We start from the raw sequence: 23,718 nt of genomic DNA on the forward strand, positions 1-23,718 counted from the left end.
GCCCCACTTTCTGGGCTCAACGGCCCATTTTAGGCACATCTGTAATATCCAACCCGCGCCATTCTCATACCGTCAGCGGCATTATTCAGTTTCAAACTAGCTTCTTTCCCCGCCCAATCTTCCCCGCATCTCAACACTGCCCCTCCGCCGGAGCTGAAAAGGAGGAGAGAGAGATTTCGCAGCAGTTCACCGGCGTAGTTTAATCCATTCATTCCTGTCTCCGGTGGTTAGATTTCCTAAAGTCTTGGAAACCAATTGTTAGAAATTCAGGTTATTGACTTTCATTTGTGTTTATTTATGCCATTACCACTGCGAACTTCAATTAATTACACTATGCACAACATTTAGGGTTTGAAAGTCTTCGTATTATTTTCATTTATGAAAATCTAGTGACAAAGTGCGGATTCGTTTGAGAATGCTGCAACGTGAGTAGTCCAGTAAAGCCTAGAAAGACTGGTTGCTGAAATGGCAAGGCGAAAGGCGAAGAAGTCAGTTAAGAAGTCCAGCCCTTCACCTGTTCGAGAAGCAAAGGATGGATCAGCGAATGAGCTAAAAAGTGAGGATCAAGCATCATTGGTGTCCGACGAGGATGGTATGTTGAAATTCGCAGTAATTCCGATTCTTTTTCCGGAAGCCGGAACTTGATTTAAGGAAGAAAAAATTTTCTGTTAAAATTGTCCGAGGATTTAACATAATTGTTGCGCTGCTTTCGCCATTGTTTATGTTTAGTTGAACGGCATGCTACTGCAATCCGTGCCATTCGGGATGTGGAAATCGAGCGTTTGATTACTGAATTGCGGTTGCTGCGTTCGTATTTCAACAAAGAGCAATTGCAAACTCCTCTATTGCAATTTTTTGTAGAAAAACTTCCAAGCTTGTCCATTTCGAGGCGAGGCGAACAAGGAGAAATTGAAGTGCAATGGAAGGATACAGAGGATGAATTACACACTAATCCAGCTGATGGAATAGATATACATGCTTCTCTCCTGCATCGCCTGTCCACAGCTTACCCTAACTGCTCTGCCGGAATTCGCTCTTTTAATGGATTTGAATTTTCCAGTAAATCAGGTATCTGTAGATTTTGGATTTTGGATTTTGATGCGTAAAACTAATTGGTAAGTACACCTTTCTGTGATGTTTCATTGCTGTAACTCATCTTCTTTCTCTACTGGTGGCAGTGAAAACAAATCCTTTCAATGTTGAGAACCTGCAAATTCCGAACTTCGTAAGTAATTTTACATTTGATATCTTAAATGTTTGCTAGAAATTCTTAAATTTAGACCATTAGAATGAGTGATACCTTGTGAGCTCACAAAGTATGATTTAGTTTGTCTATATCTTTTGTTTCATGTTATTGTTTTGTGGAAGAATGCCTTACTCGTCTTCACGAGAAATAAAACCGTGTACGCTTTGGTATTGACTGATATATTTATTGACAATTCTTGCTTTTTAGGTTTTGGAGGAACCCTCAGATAACATGGTGCTTGGCATGCCAGACCTTCTCCAAACTCCTGGGGTTCGTATCTTCATTGTTTTTGCACATCGCTTATTAAGTTAGCCGTTTCATGTTAATATTCTATAATTGTCTGTTATGCCATTTTTTCAATATTTGGTGGTTCTCTTGACTCAAATTATTTAGGCACATATACGTTCCGGGTCAAAGGAATAGAATTACTGTAGTGGTAGCGTGTCTGCAATCAATTATTGATGTTTTGTTTCAAATAATTAAGGGTGTCTAAGCGAACTTGTGTGTATAAACTAATTATAAACAATTATCTAGCTTAATATTGAACTTCAATAAGTTTGGATACACGATGTCTTTGTCTTGGTAATGAGTTGGAATCTTGTTGCTGACCATCGGTTATACTAGACTTGGTGGTTAACAAGGTCCACTATATAAATAGTGTAAACGGCTTAGAGAAAATGAGTTCAACACATAGTGGCCATCTTAGCTACGTAAGATTTAATATCCTGCAAGTATTTTTGATAGCCAATTATAATAGGTTCAGACGATTTTCCTGTTGGGTATAGTTGAAGCTCACAAACTCACCTCGATAGGACTTGTACTTCGTATACTCATCGGTAAAATGTAAATGATATTTATTACTGGTATTGGTTTTACAAAAGAATGCTATTTGAAAATATTAGTCATTGAACGTCGGATTTTAGCTGAGTTTTCAGTGGAAATGTTCCTATGGATATCGATACCATGATAAAGGTTGTTCATATTCTTAAATGTACTCTGCTATCATCTGATCAAAGTTATCAACTGGAGGTGAAAAATCAATTGCAGGACAAAGATACAAAAAGGTTATTGGGAGGCAATTATTGATAATTTCTCATTGAAGTATAATTTTGTACGTAACAAATAATCACTACAGTGTGATTCGATTGCAAGGGATTGATGGAAGTGCTGGTCTCATTTCAAGTTATTATTATCATTACAAGTTTTAGTTATAGATTAAAAAATATATATATATATATATATATATATATATATTGACGCATTGAAATTTAGAAAAAGCGTGGAAAATCTTGATCCCATGGAAGGAAGCTGCAAAGATGACTTCCTAGTACAAAGATTAGTAAGGCTGTAATTAAAAAACATGGTTTACATTTGGTAACGTTGTTTGGGGAATTGTTTAAATAAAGTTTTCTATCTTTTTAGGAAAAGATTAATGTGTTAGATAACTGTTTCTTAAGTCTAGTTTGCCTTTCTTTTAGTGTATTCTACAATAAGCTAACTAATTCTCGTTCTATAGGCAAGTAACCAAAGATTGTCTATTGGAATGACGCCAAAAACCCGAAGGCTGCCAAAGCCGGGGGAGGTGATTGTATCTATCCATGGATCCCCACTTGGCGTTTACAGGGAATACAACATGGAAGCAATCCATGGTATGTACAATTTGGAAATGTTAACGAGTAGGCCAAATAAGTTGGTGGGTATATATGTTTATCATGCTTCTAAAATTTTCTAATAGACAAATTAATGTGCAGAATCAGAAGAGGATTGATTTGCTGATTCAAGGCCACTTGACTGCTTGTCAATTAAAGAAAAACTTCAAATGCAATCGTCCTGGGCATCGTTCCACCGGTCGTTCTATCAAGCTACTTGCCATGTATCTACCCTTTTGATTACTGCTTATTAAAAGCTACTCCTTGTGTTTAACTAAGAATTTGAGTGCTTTTACTCGAGGGAACGAGCATGAACAAACGCACAATAGCTCCACTAGATTTTTGTGTATGAATATTTGTTGTGAACCTTGATGTTGATATTGATCAAAGGTGAATCAAAGGCTAAATCAGCTTTTACTCGATTAATTTCCCTTCAGAATTCTAACATCTCAAAGTTAGAGGAAATTTACGTTGAGAATCTTGCATCGCAAGACTGGTCTTTATTTCCAGACATTTTCTGTGATCACTGAAACAGTTTCAAATAGCTTATGAAGCAAAAAAAATGGATCAGATGGGCGAGAAGGCTCCCTGATGATCACTGAATTAATTTATATATCCCACAAATCCATATATCCCAATTTTATGAGATAAGAAATGAGCATATATACAAAATTTTGACTTCTTGTTAACATTCCGCATTCCTGTAACTTTTTTGAATTGCAGCACCTTTCTCCAATGTGGGGAAGTCAAGAAGCTCCTTATGAATGAAGACCGACTACAAAACTTCTTAAGCTAAGCCTAACTCTGGAGTATGGTTTTTCACACTACTTTCCAATTTTCTTGAACCTCTTCTATTTCTTGAAGATATTGGGTTTTCCACACTACTTTCTGAGTGTCTTGAACCTGTTCCAGTACTTGCAGGTTCTGGTTTTTCTGGTGAAGATCCAACAGTTCCCAAAGCATCGAGGAAGAATCTCTTATTTGGAATGATGCCAGCTTTGTCCATGTTCTTCAAGAGCTTCTCCACAAGTTCCTTCGCATCAGCTTTGGTGTAAGCTTTATACAGAAGTTTGTATGTTGTTGAATCTGGAAACACCCTCATACTACTCGCACTCTCGAAAAGCAAATCGGCTTCCATGGGCAAACCGTTCATGCAGTAAACATCAAGCATGGCATTGAGGGTCGAGACTCTCACCGCCTTCCCAGAATTAACCATTCCATCAAAGATTTCTCTAGCCTTAGAAACACAGTCACAGTGACCATACATCATGATTAGACTTTCACAAGTGACATAGCTTGGATCATATCCCATACCCTTCATCTTCCTAAAAACTTCTTCAGCTCTCTCTCTAAGTCGTGCCTTCCCATAGTTTGTGATCATCGAATTGAATGTAGGTAGCGTTGGCCTCTCCTTCGATCGTAATAAACTCTTGAACACCTGTTCCATCTTGTCAAATAGCTGTTTCTTCCCATATGAATCAATCAACAAGTTAAAGGATATGATATCTGGTTTGATTTCATTACTTTTCATACGAGCAAGCATCGTTTCCATCTCTTTGATCATCCCATTTTTCCCATATGCATCCATCACTCCATTATATGTATATATATCAGCTGAAACAATGCTCTCATCAAGATCTTTAAACAAGGCATTAACTTGATCCACTTTTCCAGCTTGAGCAAAAGCTCTGGTAAGAATGTTGTAAGTAACAACATTTGGCTTACACCGTTCCATTCCCTTCATCTTCTCAAAGTACCAAAGGACTTTAACCAAAGCCTTGGCTTTGTCCTTAGAATGAAGGTGCGCTGTGATAAGTGCATTGTAGACAGAAGTATCAGGTCGACACCCACTATTTCGCATCTCAGAAAAGAGCCACATAGCCATCCGAATTTGGCCCTTCTTTCCCATAATGGATATCAGTTTAGAATAAACCCCATTGTCAGCAATATACCAGCGTTGTTTCTGCATCCATCTGAAGACCTGAAAATGAAATACATCAATAAGAATTTCTTTGCCTTTTTAGCTTCACCCAGAAAAATTTAGACTCTCCATTGTTCATCCATGCCAAATAGAGCTTGAACTACATTACAAATTCCATTCATTTCCTATATTTTACAAGGAAGTGTATAGTTCACAAATTGAAAATTCATATCCTCGCTTTCAAATTCAATCAACTCTGTCTGTGAGCATTTTCACCATTACCCATCTATCAACACTTAACAGGCAGCTATAGAAGTTAGAAAAATCAACACCCAGAGGCCCTAATTCAGAGTTCAAAAGAAGAAGAGCGAACCTCGAGGCACTGAAGCCATTTATCCTTTTTCCCTAATTCTTCAAATAGAAGAAAACAATGCTCAGTTCTCATAACACGGACGTACTTGTCCAGTGTCTTGAGCAATGGTTCTTTATCGCTGAACTTTCTGATTACACCGCGAACCAGTTCTTCAGCCTCCGACCTGTCAGTCTTAGCCCCAGATTTCCTTTTGGGTCGAGTTGAAATACAGACCACTCGGGTCGAAACGGCTCTCCTCAGAGACAATGGGAGTGGAAGCCATGTCTGGGAGCGTTGGAAATTTCGGGAAGAAGAAGAAAATGGAGTGAACGAGGGAGAAAATTGCAGAGAAAAAGAAAGGGGCATTGTATGTTAAGCTTCGTCTTCGACGGGGAAAGGATAGCAAAATCCAAAATCCAAAATCCGATCAAGTTTAAGAACGATTTAGTAGAAGTAACAAAAATGGGGTTGGAAAAATTGAAAGAACAAAAAAGAAATTTTAAAGAAAAAAAAGAAGTTTTGAACCCGACGTGAATCGAACACGCAACCTTCTGATCTGGAGTCAGACGCGCTACCATTGCGCCACGGATCCACTTGCTGATAAAAGTTGAGTACTTATTTTATTTAATTATATTATTAACTTTCAAAACACTAATTATATATCCTAAAATCTGATTTAAATACCTAATAAAATTAAACAAAACTTTATTAAACTTATAAGTCATTCAGTTATTAAACATTAATTTTATATAATCTTCTTTTAGCAATTTAATTTTATATAATCCCACTTTTTCTCTTTCCATCCCTTTTGGCAATTGAATTTCCAATTTAATTAAAAAGTCTAATAAAGCAATCCAAATTAGACCAGCCCACAAAATATTTTTAAATGAATAATATAATGATCTGTCAAAGTATGAACAAATAATTCTAAATAATTATTTGCTTCTTATTTTGTGTTCTACTTCTGAACATTTCTGTCCATTTCTTTTTTTAAATATTCTTTTTAGAAGGAAGATTTCTTTCCAATTTCAAACTTACACCACCCAATCTGGACAATCCATAATTATATATTTAAAATCAGTAGCTGAATAATATAATATAATTAACACAAAAAAAAAAAAAAAAAAACAGCCCAAGCCTACAACCCCAACCAGTGGATAATGTCTCTTGTTCCAAGATTTTAAAAAGTTACTTTTATAAACAATGTTTTATTTCTATCTCCAACTAAGGTATGATTTCACAAGAAGTCTCATGAAAATCTCGTAATTTCAAATCTTCGATTCCATGGTTGAAATCTGTAGAGATGGGATATTAGACTTTTTGAATAACCAAACAGCTCAGATTTAGAAAGTTGTTGGTGGCATTAAAGTATAAATAAATGCCGTCATTATTGAAGGTTGTAAAAACCAGCATCTATAAAAGTAGTAGGTCAATTCATAATAATTAAGCTCATTCTCAATATCATCATCATCATCTGAGAAGAGGTGCATGCCATGGCTTGGATTTGGGCCACACTTGCTCTGCTTCTTCTTTCCCATTACCTCTTTCAAACATGGCGATTCAACATCAAGAGCAAGGGCAAGAAATTGCCTCCTGGCCCAAAAGGGTTTCCAATTATTGGCAGCCTCAATTTGCTGAAACAGTTCCCTCACAGAGATCTTCATCGATTGTCTCAAAAATATGGTCCCATCATGCACATGAAATTGGGTCTTGTAAACACCACCGTTGTGTCTTCCGCTGAAGCCGCAGAGCTCTTTTTGAAAACCCACGACCTTGTTTTTGCAAGTAGACCACTCACTATGGTCTCTAAGTTCTTATCTTACGGCCAAAAGAACTTGATTTTTGCTCAGTATGGTTCATATTGGCGCAACGTGCGTAAAATGTGTACACTTGAATTGCTTAGTACCCAAAAGATTAACTCTTTCAAGTCCATGAGAAAGGAAGAGATTGGGTTGGTGATTGAGTATCTAAAAAAGGCTGCAAATGATGGTGTTGCTGTTGATCTTAGCTCTAAAATTGTGTCTCTAAGCACAGACATGACTTGTTTGATGGTTTTTGGGAGGAAATTTGGTGATGAAGAGCTTGATGATAGGGGCTTCAAGGCTATGATCCAAGAGGTGATGCAATTAGTTGCTGCTCCTAACTTGGGTGATTTTATTCCTTTTATTGCAACCTTTGATCTTCAAGGGCTGACCCGTCGGATGAAAATCGTCAGCCAAGTGTTTGATGGTTTCTTTGAGAGAATTATTGATGAGCATCTCAAGTCCAGGTCCTTAGGTGAAAAAAGAACCAAAGACTTTTTAGATTTCATGTTGGATTTAATTGGCTCCGAAGATACTGAATATCGGATCGATCGATCTAGCGTCAAAGCAATAATATTGGTGAGTTTTTTTTTCTCCCTCTCCTTCTTTAGCTTTTAGTTTCGGTGAGATCTCACCTTGATTGAAGGGAGAAGAAAACTCTCCCTAGCAGACACATTTTAAAACCATGAAACTCGTGGCGATACATAACGGGTCAAAACAGTCAATAGCTAACGGTGGGTTTGGACTGTTACAAATAGTATCAGAGCCAGACACAGGATGGTGTGTCAGCAAGAATGCTGACACCAAGAGAGTGAATTGTGAAATCTCACGTCGAAAACCTCTCCCTAACAAATGCATTGACATAAATACGTAACCAATTAAAGTGTAGAATATCTTTCCCAGCCATAATGGTGGGAAGGGAGAGATTTGAACTCATTTATGTTTTATATGTTTTTTCTGTTTTTTTAATAGGATATACTTGGTGCTGCAATGGACACGTCAGCCACAGTAATTGGATGGGCACTACCTGAGCTCATTAGGCATCCAGATGTAATGATGAAAGTGCAAGATGAACTAGAACATGTGGTTGGCTTGGATAGAATGGTAGAAGAATCAGATCTAATTCACTTGGAATATTTGGATATGGTCATCAAAGAGATTCTTAGGTTGTATCCACCCGTTCCATTATTAGTTCCTCATGAATCTCTTCAAGATTGCATCATTGATGATTATTTTATCCCAAAAAAATCACGTGTAATACTGAATGCATGGGCCATTGGACGAAATCCAAGTTCTTGGGCTAATCCAGAAAAGTTCTATCCCGAGAGGTTTAATGGTAGCCAAGTAGATGTAAGAGGGAGACATTTTCAATTAATTCCATTTGGAGCTGGTCGAAGAGGTTGCCCGGGAATGCAACTGGGTTTGACGGTGACTCATTTGGTGGTAGCTCAACTTGTGCATTGTTTTCATTGGAAGCTTTCGAATGATATGTCTGTAGATGAATTAGACATGACAGAAGAATTTGGCTTAACTTGTCCTAGAGCTCAAGATCTTATAGTAGTTCCTATTTATCGTCTTCACATTTGAATTTACTCTTTCTTCCGTGCTAAATCCAATTATGTAAAAGAATTTTTATATTTCGAATAAAAATTTATAGAAATAAAAAAAAAATAACAACGGGCAATAAAGGGTAATATTGGCAAGGGAAACTTTGTTTTCGTTTTAACCTTTTATATATAATCTTACTTAAATTAAAAGATTGATTAAAGTTTCAAAAATAAACCATATATTAATTACTTTTGCAAACAGTTCAACGGACAGATTTTTATAAAAAAAAAATCATTAAATCGTATAATTAATCTGCATTTATTAGATTTCATTATTAAAATTAATTCTACAACGATTATGTATCAGTATAATTTAGTATAATTTAGTTATTTGGTGACAACAATAAATACATAACAAAGCTCTCATTTATTATGGACCGAAAAAACTTGTAATTTCATCCTCCACATTTCCAGTTTATAAGCTAACTTTTGGTAGCTTTAGAGATTGATCTCCACTCATCCCCAAAATGGCTTGGATTTGGATCATTATTATCATGTTTGCTCTTGTGCTTCTCTTTTGGGCATGGATGGGGAGGAACAAAAGCAAGAAACTACCACCTGATCCCAAAGGGTTTCCATTTTGGGTTCCCTTCATTTGCTGGGAAAGCTTCCCCACAGAGATCTTCATTCCTTGTCTCAAACATATGGACCCATCATGCACATGAAACTAGGCCTTGTTAACACCATTGTCGTGTCTTCCCCTGAAGCCGCCGAGCTGTTTTTGAAAACCCATGACCTTGTTTTTGCAAGTCGGGCACCTAATGAGGTTTTCAAGAACGTATCTTTTAGCCAAAAGACCATTGCATTTGCTAAATATGGTCCTTATTGGCGCAACATGCGCAAAGTGTGCATACTCGAGTTGCTTAGCAACCACAAAGCCAATTGTCTCCAATCCATGAGAAGGCAAGAGCTCGGGTTCACGATCCACCAACTTCGTGACGCTGCAAAGAGTGGCATGGTTGTAAATCTTAGTTCTAAAATCTATTCCCTCACTGCAAACATGGCATCTCTTATGATCTTAGGGAGAAGATTTGAAGATAAAGAACTTGATGAGATGGGGTTTAAGTGGATGATTCAAGAGATCTTCCATTTAGCTGGAGCTTTTAACTTGGGGGACTTCATCCCTTTCTTGATCTTCAAGGATTCATCCGTGGTGCAAGATCCGTTCATAAAGTATGTGATACGTTCTTTGAAAAGATCCTAGATGAACACCTTGAATCCAACAACAATGATACCAAAGATTTGGTGGATGTCATGTTGGACATTATGGGCTCTCAAGCAACCGAGTATCAAATTGATCCATCCACCATCAAAGCCATAATACTAGTAGCATTCGTACTTCATAGCTTTGATTTTATTTTTATAATTCTTTAATAATTTGTTGATATTTTCTCCTAATCATACATTATTTTTATGACATGCTTCTTGGGGGAGTGGAGACATCAGCCACCACCATTGAATGGGCACTAGCTGAGCTCATTAGACATCCACAAACAATGAAGAAAATGCAAGATGAATTACAAAAAGTTAGTGGGTTTGAATAGAATGGTGAAGAAGCAGACTTGGATCACTTCTAATACTTAGACTTAGATCACTTGGAATACTTAGATATGATAGTTAAAAGAGACTTTTAGGTTACATCCTCCAAGTCCATTACCCATTCCACGTGAGTCTGTCAAAAGATTTAGTAGTTAATGACTTCTACATTCCTAAAAAGTCGCGTACAATAATAAATGTATGGGCGATTGGACGAGACCCAAGTGTTTGGATTGATGCACAAAAACTCTTTCCTTAAAGTTTTATTGGCAATCGGGTGGATGTGAAAGAAAGAGATTTTCAACTACTTTCAATTGGATTTGGTAGAAGGGGTTGTCCTAGAATACAAATAGGTTTAGTCACGGTTCATTTAGCATTGGCTCAGCTCGTGCATTGTTTTGATGGGAAGCTTCCAAATGATATGCAACCAGATGGATTAGATATGACAGAAAAGTTTGGTTTAAGCTGTCATTTAGCTCACAATATCATGACTACTCCTACGTACTGTCTGCAAGACTAATGAATTTGGTCGGTGATAATCTTACCCGGAGAGCCAAAGAGGTTAAAGGACATTATGGGATTTGTCAATTATGCAAGAAAGTATTAAGTATAATTTGTACATGGAGAGCTTCCCATGTATTTGAGTACTAAATAAAGTAATGCAATGAATGTTACATTATACTTGGTACTTTTAAAATATTAAAATTACATTAAAAAAAATTATCTATATTCTTTGAGACTAATTTATTCAACAATTATATTAAAATTTCCATAGCCTTAAATTCTTTGGGTAAAATATATTTATTTAATTTTAATTTTAATTTGTAATTGGGTTTCAATTTTTAGAATATAGGTTGGAATGGATTTGGATTTAATTTTTTTATGTAGCTCTCTAAAAAAAATCAAAATTATCCGATGTAAGGATCTCTCTAGATAAGAGTTTCCCATCTAACGCCAGATATCATGGACACGTATTATTATATCAATAGATCTGCTTTGAAACCGTCGGATCTGATATAAAGACGTGACATGCTTGACGGCGAGATCTTCAAAAGCCTTCTACATTTGGGTATGATCTCCTTATGGCTTGGATTCTGCTAGCTGTTGCATTGGTTGGTGTAGCTCTTCTCTGGAGATCATGGCTGCATAGAGGTCCCAACCAATTGCCGCCGGGTCCTAGGGGGTTTCCAATTTTGGGTAGCCTTCATTTGTTGGGAAAGCTTCCTCATAGAGACCTTCGAGCCTTATCTCAAAAATATGGGTCCATTATGTACATGAGGCTCGGCCTTGTGTCCACCATCGTTGTCTCTTCTCCTCAAGCTGCCGAGCTCTTCCTCAAAACCTACGACTCAGTGTTCGCTAGTCGCCCATTTCTTCTGGCTTCTAAGTATATATCATACGGTCAAAAGAATTTGGGGTTTGCTCCGTATGGCTCATATTGGCGTAATATGCGTAAAATGTGCACCCTTGAATTGCTAAGCAATGTCAAAGTCAACTCTTTTAGATCAATGAGAAGGGAAGAGCTTGGTTTGTTGGTTGACTATCTTCGAGATGCTGCAAAGAATCGTGCCGTTGTGAATCTTAGCTCCAAAGTTTGTGGTGTCATCACGGATATGACATGTCTGATGGTGTTTGGAAAGAAATATGCTGACCAAGAGTTCGATGAGAGGGGTTTCAAGTCTGTGATACAAGAGGGGTTGCAGTTAGTAGCTACTCCTAACATGGGAGATTTTATTCCTCAAATTGCAGCACTTGATCTTCAAGGGTTGGACCGCCGCTCAAAAGCTGTTAGTAAGATATTTGATGGGTTCCTTGAGAAGATTATTGACGACCATCTTGAATCCAAGCATGAAAATAAGACCAAAGATTTTGTGGATGTCATGTTGGACATCATGAACTCCCAACAAACTGAGTATCAGATCCAACGGTCTAACGTTAAAGCTATACTTATTGTAAGTATACTTTCTATGCATTCATGCTTTACTGATATTAATACTTAAACTAAGGGTATGGGACAGCATCATGCTTTTCTGATTATTTTTGGATAAATTATGGAATTAGCTCAAGTCTACCGCAATTAGGAATGGTCTTCTCAAAGTTTTCAAATTGTTGTTGGTAGGGACAGGTTTTCATATTCTTTAAAGCTTCCCTCTCAAAGTTTTTGAAATGTGTTTGATAGAGAGAGTATTTCATATCGTCTTAAAGAATATTCGTGCTCTTACCCAACCGATATGGGATCTCACAATTCACTCCCTTCTGAGCCAGCGTCTTTTCTGACACATTGTCCGGTACTATTTGTAACAGTTCAAGCCTGCCGCTACTCCATATTGTCCTCTTGGAAATTTTTCTCATGGGTTTTCCCTCAAAAATTTTAAAATGCGTTTGATAGTCTGTTAGAGAGATGTTTCCATGGTCTTATAAAGTATGGTTCGATCTTTTCTCCCACCGATGTGGGATCTCACATGAAATCTGTTATATCATGAAGTTAGTTCTAAAATTTTATTAGCATGCCTCCTTAAAGATTTCCGTTCTTGATTATAATTATTTTGATACTATTTTTAGGATATGCTAGTTGCCGGAATGGACACTTCAGCCACTACCATCGGATGGGCGATACCCGAGCTCATCAGGCATCCACATGTGATGAAGAAAATGCAAGATGAATTAGAAAAGGTGGTGGGTTTTGATAAGAAGGTTGAAGAATCCGACTTGGATCAATTAGAATACTTGGACATGGTTGTTAAGGAAATTCTCAGGCTACATCCACCCGCTCCAATATTAGTTCCGCACGAGTCTCTTGAAGACTGCGTTGTTAATGGCTTCCATATTCCGAAGAAATCACGCATAATAGTGAATGGATGGGCAATCGGAAGAGACCCTAACATTTGGATTGAACCAGAGAAATTCTTTCCCGAAAGGTTTATGGGTAGTCAACTAGATGTGAAAGGGAGAGATTTTCAATTGATTCCTTTCGGATCGGGTCGAAGAGGTTGTCCTGGAATGCAACTAGGTCTAACAATGGTTCGTTTGGTGGTAGCTCAACTTGTGCATTGTTTTGATTGGGAGCTTCCAAACATGTTACCTATGGAATTGGATATGACAGAAGAATTTGGATTAACTTGTCCGAGGGCCGAAGATCTTATGGTTACTCCTATTTATCGCCTAAACAACTAACAAGCTATATAATTATACATATAACTTATTTATCAGCTTGTAATGTGTAATAGCTCAGCTTTGGTTGGGTCACAATCAATGAGTGACTCAAGTCCTTGTGCTGTATGGGAAGGTGAGCAATAAACATAAGACATCAATTGCATAAAGACATTACATATGCCAATAAACAACTTGCTCAGATGCATTCAAAGTCTGTCGAGACCCACCGTTCTATTATTGGTTCTACACAAGTCTCTCGAAGGTTGTACAATTAATAGCATCCATACCCTTAGGAAATTGCACATAATATTGAACATACGAGGGAGTAGATGAAACCTAATGTTAGTGAAAGAGGGATTTATCGAATGCTCTATATATATATATATACAATATAAAGAGATATCTAGAAAATCTACCCAGAAATCAGGAAGTTTGGTAACAAACGAGTAAACAAATTAAATTAAAACAAAATCTAATCAAATCAATAGTAAATCAAATAAAAACTAAATCTAATTCCTTGTTTAACTCCAGAACTGGCTTCACTGCACAAGCCAGTTCTGGAGTTAATTGACGTGAGATGGTTTCTTATTTAGTGTAAGAACGAAATACTCCTTATAAATGTGTGTAAATCCCTCCCTACTAGGTGCATTTTAAAATTGTGAGGGGATTGTGAGGGGATAGTAACGCGAAAGCGAACAATATCTTTTAACAGTGGTGTGAGATTCCACATTAATTAGAGAGAGGAACGAGTCTCAATGATATAGAAACATTAGACCCCAAAGAGGGGATGAATTGTTTTTTATAAGGATATGAAAATCTCTCTCTACCTTTTAAGAAACCTTGAGCAAAAGCCTGAAAGAGAAAGCACAAAAAGAACCATATCTGTTAGCTGTAGAGGACACTAGGCGATATGCTATCTGGGCTCAAGGAGGTAAATTATGAGATCTCACAATCTCATATCGGTTGGAGACTTTACAGTGTGTCAACGAGGATGTTAGGCTCCCAAAGGATTGGATTGTGAGATTCCACAATCTCGCAACGGTTGGAGAGAAAAAACGCACTCTTTGTAAAGATATGGAAATCTCACTCCGTTTGGAGAGAGAGGTACGAAACACTTAGGATCGAAAACCTCTCCCTTGTTAAAGGCTACGTTGAAATGTCCGTTCATACAAGACGGTTTAAGGTTATTATTAACACACTACGCAAAAGTTTAAACTAACAATTAATACTATAAATTTAAATATATTTTTATTAAAAAATTGATTATTGATGTTCCCAATGCATTTGCATAATTCAAGTGGCCCACCCTTATCATCTCTTGACTTTATATGAAACAAAACAACAAACATTCAATGCAAGCAGATTGGTCCCACGCTCTACTTGTAGGAAACAAACAGAAAATAACACAAAAGTCGAATGGATCTCAATCCCATATCCCAATTCAGCATCCCAAGAGTGGATCTCTGGCAGATATGATATCACTGATTTTCAAAACGGGACAAGCTTCAGCTTTGTGTTCATCACAAGGACGGCATTTCAGCTTTTTAAACAACCCACATCTCCACAACCCTTCTACACTTGCTATGAGATTATGGCTTGGATTTTGCTAGCTATTGCATTGCTTGGTATAGCTCTTTTCTTCACATCATGGCTGCATAGAGGTCCCAACCAATTGCCTCCTGGTCCTAGAGGGCTTCCAATTTTGGGTAGCCTTCATTTGTTGGGAAAGCTTCCCCATAGAGACCTTCGAGCCTTATCTCAAAAATATGGATCCATTATGTACATGAGGCTCGGCCTTGTGCCCACCATCGTTGTCTCCTCTCCTCAAGCTGCCGAGCTCTTCCTCAAAACCCATGATATTGTCTTTGCTAGTCGCCCCTTTGTTCAAGCTTCCAAGTACATGTCATACGGTCAAAAGAACTTGGCGTTTGCTCCGTATGGCTCATATTGGCGTAATATGCGTAAGATGTGCACACTTGAATTGCTGAGCAATGTCAAAGTCAACTCTTTTAGATCAATGAGAAGGGAAGAGCTTGGTTTGTTGGTTGACTATCTTCGAGATGCTGCAAAGAATCGTGCCGTTGTGAATCTTAGCTCCAAAGTTTGTGGTGTCATCACGGATATGACATGTCTGATGGTGTTTGGAAAGAAATATGCTGACCAAGAGTTCGATGAGAGGGGTTTCAAGTCCGTCATACAAGAGGCCATGCATTTAGCAGCTACTCCCAACATGGGAGATTTTATTCCTCAAATTGCAGCGCTTGATCTTCAAGGGTTGGACCGTCGCTCAAAAGCTATTAGTAAGATATTTGATGGGTTCCTTGAGAGGATTGTTGACGACCATCTTGAATCCAAGCATGAAAATAAGACCAAAGATTTTGTGGATGTCATGTTGGACATCATGAACTCCAAAGAAACCGAGTATCAGATCGAACGATCGAACATTAAAGCTATAATTCTTGTAAGTATACTTTACACGTTAATATTGTTTATAATTATTATGGAGATATGATTCATGAATACTTTTGGACACTATTTTTTAGGATATGTTAGTTGCCGCAATGGACACTTCATCTACTACCATCGGATGGGCGATACCCGAGCTCATCAGGCATCCACACGTGATGAAGAAAATGCAAGATGAATTAGAGAAGGTGGTGGGTTTTGATAAGAAGGTTGAAGAATCCGACTTGGACCAATTAGAATACTTGGACATGGTCGTTAAGGAAATTTTCAGGCTACATCCACCAGCTCCTTTATTAATTCCACACGAGTCTCTCGAAGACTGCGCTATTAATGGCTTCCATATTCCTAAGAAATCACGCATAATAGTGAATGGATGGGCAATCGGAAGAGACCCTGATGTTTGGATTGACCCAGAAAAATTCTTTCCTGAGAGGTTTATTGGTAGTCAAATAGAGATGAGAGGGAGAGATTTTGAATTGATTCCCTTTGGATCGGGTCGAAGAGGTTGTCCTGGACTGCAACTGGGCCTAACAATAGTTCGTTTAGTGATAGCCCAACTTGTGCATTGCTTTGATTGGGAGCTTCCAAATGGCATGTCGCCTGATGAATTGGATATGACTGAAAAATTTGGATTAACTTGTCCCAAATCAGTAGATCTTATGGTTACTCCTATTTATCGCCTAAACAACTAACAAGTTATATAATTATTGTTAAAGATTAGTGTTTGTTTAGATTGCTATATTTGATAGTTAGGAGTCTATTTGTTTTTATTTGATTTACTCTTGATTTGATTAGATTTTGTTTTGATTTAATTTGTTTACTTTTTTGTTATCAGATTTCTTGATTTCTAGGTAGATTTTCTAGATATCTCTTTGTATTCTCTCTCTATATAAAGCATTCTTTCTCTTCAAAATTTATCAATCTTCTCGTCAACCATTCAATAAATCCCTCTTTCACTAACAATTGGTATCAGAGCTATCTTCTTAAGGGATCTGTGAGATCAAGATGGAAGGAGAATTCAGTTTTTCTGTTGTTGCACCACCAATCTTCGATAGAGACAATTATCAAATGTGGGCAGTTTGTATGGAGACTTATTTGGAGGCCTTGGATCTTTGGGAAGCAATAGAAGAGGATTATGAGGTCCCTCCGCTTCCAACAAATCCTACTGTAGCACAAATCGCACAAATCAAATTACAGAAGGAAAAGAAGACAAGGAAATCAAAGGTGAAAGCTTGCCTATTTACCGTTGTATCTCAAATGATCTTCATGCGAATAATGTCCCTCAAAACAGCAAAGGAATGGAGAGCTTCGAAAAACCTACAGCTGGTTCATACTGATCTTTGTGGTCCTCAGCGAACACCATCATTAAATGGTAATCTTTATTACATTATTTTTATTGATGATCTAACAAGAATGTGTTGAATCTTCTTTATGAAGCAAAAGTCAGAAGTTGCAGGTGTATTTTGGAAATTCAAGGCCAGAGTTGAGAATGAAAGTATATGCTTGATTAAGACGGTAAGATCAGATAATGGTAAGGAGTACACTTCAGAAACTTTTAACAGGTTTTGTGAAGAGGCTAGAATTGAACATCAGTTGACAGCACCATACACTCCTCAACAGAATGGCGTTAGTGATAGGAGGAATAGATTCATAATGGAGATGACGAGATGCATGCTTCATGAGAAGGATCTTCCAAAATGTTTTTGGGGAGAAGCAGCAAACACTGCTGTGTACTTGCAAAATCGAATTTCAACAAAAGCTGTGAAGGACCTGACACCATTTGAAGCTTGGTATGGTTACAAACCTTCTTTAAAGTTCCTTAAAGTATTTGGGTGTCTTTGCTTCACTTACATTCCACAGGTCAAGCGTGATAAGCTTGACAAAAAGGCAGAAGCTGGGATATTTGTTGGGCATAGCACTATATCCAAAGCTTATAGAGTTTTTCAACCTCACACTAGTTGAGTTATTGTGAGCCAAGATGTTCATTTTGCTGAAAATGAGCAATGGAATTGGGAAGAGGCTGACAAAGGTGAATCAAATTTCTAATGCACCAAACAATTTATCCTTTGGTAGCATGTTAGAAGAATCTGAAGATGAACGACAAGAAGAGTCTGAAGATGAACAACAAGATGATTTGGTTGATGATGCACCTGTGAGAGGTACAAGGTTACTGTCTGATATTTATCAAAGGTGAAATGTAGCTATTTGTGAGCCTGCAGGGTTTCATGATGCAAAAAACAGCCAACATTGGATGGCTGCAATGCAGGAGGAGCTTTTGATGATCGAGAAAAACAAAACATGGAAGTTGGTTGATCGACCTCTAAACAGAAAGATAATTGGAGTAAGATGAGTATTCAGAACAAAGCTAAATCCTGATGGTTCAGTTAACAAATACACAGCAAGACTTGTTGTGAAGGGATATGCACAAGTTTTTGGAGTTGACTATTCAGAAACATTTGCACCAGTTGCTAGGCTTGATACAGTAAGATTGTTGCTTGTTATTGCTGCTCAAAAGAGTTGGAAAGTATTCCAGTTAGATGTTAAATCTGCGTTCTTAAATGGAGTCTTGCAAGAAGAAATTTTTGTCGAGCAACCGGAAGGTTTTGTGAGCAGAGGCAATGAAGATAAAGTCTACTTGCTGAGAAGGGCTTTATACGGTCTTAAACAGGCTCCGCGAGCATGGTACAGTAAAATTGATGATCATTTGGTTGGTCTTGGCTTTCAGAAAAGTCAATCTGAATTCACACTGTATGTCAAGCATAAAGGTACAAATACTTTAGTCATTTCTCTGTATGTAGATGACTTATTAATTATAGAAAGCAATCCTAAGCAAATTAACAAGTTCAAACTGGAAATGAAAAAAATCTTCGAAATAACAGACCTTGGTCTGATGTCATTTTTCCTTGGCATTGAGATCAAGCAAACCCAAGATGAAGTGTTCATTTGCCAAAGAAAGTATGCAAAGGAGATACTTAAAAAATTTCAGATGGAGGATTGCAAAGCAATGAATACTCCTATGAATCAAAAGGAGAAGCTGGTCAAAGATGATGGTTCTGCCAAAGTTATTGAAGCTGAGTTCCGAAGCTTGGTAGGGTGCCTGATGTACTTAACAACAACCAGACCTGATATCGTAAATGTTGTAAGTATTCTCTCTAGATTTATGCATTGTCCCAATGAGACTCACATGAAAGCTGCAAAGAGAGTTATCAGATACATCAAAGGGACCTGGAATTATGGAGTGAAGTTCTTAAAGCACAAGGAAATGAAGCTAATTGGTTTCTCTGACAGTGATTGGGGTGGCTCAATCGATGACATGAAGAGTACATCTGGTTACTGTTTTTTCCTCGGATCAGGCATGTTCTCTGGTGCTCAAGAAAGCAGGAAACTGTAGCTCAATCCACTGCTGAGGTAGAATTGATAGCTACAATAGCCGCAGTTAATCAAGCTCTCTAGTTAAGGAAAATTCTCGTGGATCTAAACTTGGAGCAAAAACACAGCACTGAGATACTAGTTGATAACCAAGCTGCTATTGCAATCTCCAATAATCCAGTTTTTCATTGAAAAACTAAGCATTTCAACATCAAGTTATTCTTTGTTCGAGAAGTTCAAAAGAGTGGTGATGAGACTCTTTGCTATTGCAAATCTGAAGATCAAATTGCAGATCTCCTTACCAAACCTCTGCCACTTAGCAAGTTTGAAAATTTCAAAAAAAAAAACTTAGAGTTTGCAGCATCTAAACCAGGAGAAGTGTTAAAGATTAATGTTTGTTTATATTGTTGTATTTGGTTAAATCTTCTGATAGTTAGGAGTCAATTTATTTTTATGATAGTTAAGAGTCGATTTGTTTTTATTTGATTTAATTTGATTAGATTTTGCTTTGATTTAATTTGTTTACTGGTTTGTTACCAGATTTCCTGATTTCTAGATAGATTTGTCAGATATCTCTTTGTATTCTCAGTATATATATAGAGCATTCTTGCTCTTCAAAATTCAATCAATCTTATCATTCAATCAATCCCTCTTTCACTAACAATTATACATAACTTATTCGAATAACTAAGTTGGTTATGATGTTATCAGCCTATACATGTCGAAAGAGCACAGCTTTCGTTGGGTCACAATCAATGTGTCAAAAGAAAACTTTTGTGTATTTGATCAAGAGTCATAACTCATAACCCTTTGTGTATTTGGTGGGGCATAAGTCATCATTGTACGAAGACATGTTACGTGTGCCAATAAACAAGTTGGGTAAGTGAATACAAACCGTGTTGGGATCCACCATTGTATTGTTGGTTCTACACACGTCTCTCGATGGTTGTACAATCAATAGCATCCATACCCCCACGAAAGAGATTTTTGAGTGAACATTAGACCCCAACTCTAAGCAATGAGCAATCCATCCTTCGTCCTTCATAGATCGACAGCCCCAAATTGGCTCGTTTTTGTGTCGCCTATACTTCTTTTGGTTAAACGCTCACCCCCAAATGAATAAATGCCAACCTTGAAAGATTGAGCCAATTCTCGAGCAAAATAGCCAAATGCTCCTAGATTGTGTCATAATCGTACTTTTTCTCAATGTGAGGGTCATGACCTATTCTTTTTATAATATAATTGTAACCCTCCGCAACACTTGTTGGTGTCATCAAGCGATAAAGTTCATTGTCGAAAGATGGGTCTATTAAGATAACAAGTGTCATGTAGCCACTCGTTCAAAGACAAAAACTAAAAATCTTAAATGACACTTAAGTAAAGAAGGAGTACATGAATGAACTAATATCACATTTGAATGAAAATATGATACTAAGAATGGTTTAAAAGAACTTAAAGTCATTACTTATACCAATAAGGTACACTCTCATTTTCGGTAAATCAAACATGAAGTCAATTATAGAAATTTCGTGATTAAGTGTGCACACTCTTACCTCCTCCCTCCAAAAAGTATCTCAAATTTATATCCATAGGTTATAAGAGAATATATAAATTATTGCAAACTCTACTTAAGGTGTGATGTCCCATATCGGTTGGGAAGAGAATGAAACACCATTTATAAGGGTGTGCCTCTCTATAGTAGAGTCGTTTTAACTTGAGGGAAAGTACGAAAGAAAAAGTCCAAAAAAAACAATATCGACTAGTGGTGGGCAAGCTTGGACGGCACAAATTCAGTCTCAGAGTTGGAAAAGTAATTTTAAAATTAACACAAAAGTTTAAATGCGACCGACCTATTAATATGATTAAATTTACCCATAATTCATAGTTTGAAGTTGTGTTGAGTACTTGATATAAACATGTTCAAGAATTGGTGCGCCATGTGAAAAACGGCATGCTTCCGACGATGGCGACAACAGCTGACAATGTTGGTTGCCAACACCCTTCCACCACGAATCAGCTACCGGAAAACGTGAACACTGAATGAAAGGACTGACAGTGGTCGGTTGGGCTGAGTGGATACGCAATTGTGGGTGTCCAAACCAAATTGGACCATCAATAAATTGATTTGTCAATAGGGTTCTATCAACATAGGTAAAATCACATATGGTTGCTATTAAATTACCGGTTTTTCTTTTTATCATTCATACTCATTCATCACGTTTTGAATTAAATTATATATATGTACATTTAAATAGCAACGCTCTATGCAATGTGGATTGCATATCTCCTACTTTTATCCTCAACTTAGCACAAAAAAATGGCTTGGATTTGGATGATTATTATCATGTTTGCTCTTGTGCTTCTCTTTCGGTCATGGCTGTTGAAGAACAAAGCCAAGAATCTACCTCCGGGGCCCAAAGGGTTTCCCATTTTGGGTAGCCTTCATTTGTTAGGGAAGCTTCCTCATAGAGATATTCAACGATTGTCTCAAAGATATGGGCCCATCATGCACATGAAATTGGGCCTTGTAAACACCATTGTTGTGTCTTCCCCTGAAGCTGCAGCTCTGTTTTTGAAAACCCATGATCTTGTTTTTGCAAGTCGTCCACAAAATCAGGTTTTCAAGCACATGTCTTATGGAGAAAGGAGCATGGTGTTCTCAAAATATGGGCATTATTGGCGCAACATGCGCAAAATATGCACACTCGAGTTGCTTAGTAATCAAAAGGTCAATTTTTTCAAATCAATGAGAAGGGAAGAGCTCAGCTTGTTGATTGATGAGCTTCGTGAGGCTGCCAAGAGTGAGGTGGTTGTTAATCTTAGCTCAAAAGTTTGTTCCCTTAGTGCAAACATGACATGTTTGATGATCTTTGGCAAAAAATTTGAAGATAGAGACCTTGATGAGAGGGGTTTTAAGTGGGTGGTACAAGAAGCCTTGAAATTAGCTGCAGCTTTTAACTTGGGGGACTTCATTCCTTTTATTTCAGCTCTTGATCTTCAAGGATTGATCCAACGTGCAAAATGTGTTAATAAAGTATGTGATAGGTTTTTTGAAAGGATCCTTGATGAACATCTTGAATCCAAGAATGATGATAGTAAAGATTTCGTAGACGTTATGTTAGGCATTATGGGGTCAGAGGTAACCGAGTATCAAATTGATCGATCCAGCATTAAAGCCATAATGCTCGTAAGTAAACATTTTGCATTCATATTCAAAGTCTGTTTAGAATGGCTTTTAACGTACATTATTTTTTAGGATATACTTCTTGCGGCGACAGACTCGTCAGCCGTCACCATTGGATGGGCAGTAGCTGAGCTCATCAAACATCCATATGTAATGAAGAATGTACAAGATGAATTAGAAAAGGTTGTGGGTTTGAATAGAATGGTGGAAGAAACAGACTTGTGTCACTTGACCTACTTAGAAATAGTAGTCAAAGAGGTTTTGAGATTACATCCCCCGGGTCCATTAATAGTTCCACACGAAGCGGTTAAAGATTGTACGGTTAATAACTTCCATATACCTAAAAAGTCACGGATTATAATAAATGTGTGGGCAATTGGACGAAATCCAAGTGCCTGGACTGATGCTGAAAAATTCTTTCCAGAAAGATTTATTGGTAGTCAAGTGGACGTGAAGGGAAAAGATTTTCAACTACTTCCGTTTGGATCTGGTCGAAGAGGTTGTCCTGGAATACAAGTGGGACTAGTCACAGTTCATTTAATCTTGGCTCAACTCATACATTGTTTTGATTGGAAGCTTCCAAATGGTATGCTACCCGCTGACTTGGATATGATGGAAGCGTTTGGTTTAAGCTGTCCCATTGCTCAGGATATTATGGTTACTCCTATTTACCGTCTACGAGACTAATACGTTGGTGATAGCGTTGCCCAAAGCTAAAGAAGTTAAAAGGGTGTTATGGGCTTTGTCATTTGAGGCTACTAAGATTTATATGCAATGAAGTGTAATCTGTATTCGATTTCTATATAAAGTAATGTAATGAATGAATAAAGTATTTGGTATATATCATTCAAAACCTCCATAGATATTATTAGAACATTTTAATTTGATGAGAGATGATATTAGAAATATAGAAACTTAATGAATAATCAAATAACTTTACCCCATTTTGAGGATATGCTAGTTGCATCAATGGACACTTTCAGCCACCACTGTCGGATGGGCACTACCTAAGCTCATCAAGCATCCACGTGGATGAGAAAATGCAAGATGAATTAGAAAAGCTGGTTGGGTTTGAATAGGAAGGTGGATGTGACAGCTCAATGAGTCGTACTTATAGCAAATATTATTCGTTTTGGCTCGTAATGTATTGTCGTCAGCTTCACGGTTTTAAAACAGTTCTTGTTGGCACACTGTTCAGCGTCTAGGCTTAATACCATTTGTAACGACCCAAGTCCACAGCTAGTAGATATTGTTTGTTTTTGTCCGTTACGTATCACCGTCAGCCTCAAGGTTTTAAAACGTGTATGTTCGTGAAATTTTCACACCCTTATAAGGAATGCTTCATTCCACTCTCCAACTACTATGGGATTTCACCGTGGAAGAATTCAACTTGGATCAATTAGAATAACTCACGCATAATGGTGGTGAATGTA

At 37.5% G+C, this 23,718-nt stretch overlaps 7 protein-coding genes, 1 non-coding gene and 1 pseudogene across 8 annotated transcripts in view; 7 read left to right on the forward strand and 2 right to left on the reverse strand.

The window, feature by feature from the left end:
• The window catches only part of LOC111478507 (vegetative cell wall protein gp1-like), a 446,768-nt gene that overhangs the window by 192,928 nt on the left and 230,122 nt on the right, over positions 1–23,718 (forward strand). The window lies entirely within an intron of this gene.
• Positions 49–3,321, forward strand: LOC111478496. Its single transcript, XM_023122779.1, has 7 exons — positions 49–270; positions 391–592; positions 730–1,068; positions 1,179–1,225; positions 1,454–1,516; positions 2,763–2,895; positions 2,998–3,321. The coding sequence occupies exons 2-7, from the start codon at positions 466–468 to the stop codon at positions 3,012–3,014; spliced, it is 726 nt and encodes a 241-aa protein (XP_022978547.1). The 5' UTR covers positions 49–270; positions 391–465; the 3' UTR covers positions 3,015–3,321.
• LOC111478441 (pentatricopeptide repeat-containing protein At4g39620, chloroplastic) lies at positions 3,488–5,598 on the reverse strand. The gene is made up of 2 exons (XM_023122703.1): positions 5,190–5,598; positions 3,488–4,876 (listed from the first exon to the last, which is right to left on the reverse strand). The coding sequence occupies exons 1-2, from the start codon at positions 5,532–5,534 to the stop codon at positions 3,683–3,685; spliced, it is 1,539 nt and encodes a 512-aa protein (XP_022978471.1). The 5' UTR covers positions 5,535–5,598; the 3' UTR covers positions 3,488–3,682.
• Positions 5,689–5,760, reverse strand: TRNAW-CCA. Its single transcript has one exon. It is a non-coding gene; the product is annotated as a tRNA-Trp (tRNA).
• LOC111478444 (cytochrome P450 CYP736A12-like) lies at positions 6,629–8,612 on the forward strand. The gene is made up of 2 exons (XM_023122708.1): positions 6,629–7,549; positions 7,943–8,612. The coding sequence occupies exons 1-2, from the start codon at positions 6,662–6,664 to the stop codon at positions 8,555–8,557; spliced, it is 1,503 nt and encodes a 500-aa protein (XP_022978476.1). The 5' UTR covers positions 6,629–6,661; the 3' UTR covers positions 8,558–8,612.
• LOC111478522 lies at positions 9,001–10,697 on the forward strand (annotated as a pseudogene).
• On the forward strand, positions 11,196–20,018 carry LOC111478448 (cytochrome P450 CYP736A12-like). Its single transcript, XM_023122714.1, has 3 exons — positions 11,196–12,065; positions 12,676–13,305; positions 19,772–20,018. The coding sequence occupies exons 1-2, from the start codon at positions 11,196–11,198 to the stop codon at positions 13,285–13,287; spliced, it is 1,482 nt and encodes a 493-aa protein (XP_022978482.1). The 3' UTR covers positions 13,288–13,305; positions 19,772–20,018.
• On the forward strand, positions 14,858–19,995 carry LOC111478445 (cytochrome P450 CYP736A12-like). The gene is made up of 3 exons (XM_023122710.1): positions 14,858–15,727; positions 15,810–16,434; positions 19,764–19,995. The coding sequence occupies exons 1-2, from the start codon at positions 14,858–14,860 to the stop codon at positions 16,422–16,424; spliced, it is 1,485 nt and encodes a 494-aa protein (XP_022978478.1). The 3' UTR covers positions 16,425–16,434; positions 19,764–19,995.
• On the forward strand, positions 21,412–23,058 carry LOC111478446 (cytochrome P450 CYP736A12-like). The gene is made up of 2 exons (XM_023122711.1): positions 21,412–22,288; positions 22,358–23,058. Exons 1-2 carry the CDS (start codon positions 21,419–21,421, stop codon positions 22,970–22,972), a joined length of 1,485 nt encoding a protein of 494 aa, XP_022978479.1. The 5' UTR covers positions 21,412–21,418; the 3' UTR covers positions 22,973–23,058.

Source organism: Cucurbita maxima, unplaced genomic scaffold (genome assembly GCF_002738345.1).
Source record: "Cucurbita maxima cultivar Rimu unplaced genomic scaffold, Cmax_1.0 Cma_Scf00004, whole genome shotgun sequence".
Classification (NCBI taxonomy): domain Eukaryota; kingdom Viridiplantae; phylum Streptophyta; class Magnoliopsida; order Cucurbitales; family Cucurbitaceae; genus Cucurbita; species Cucurbita maxima.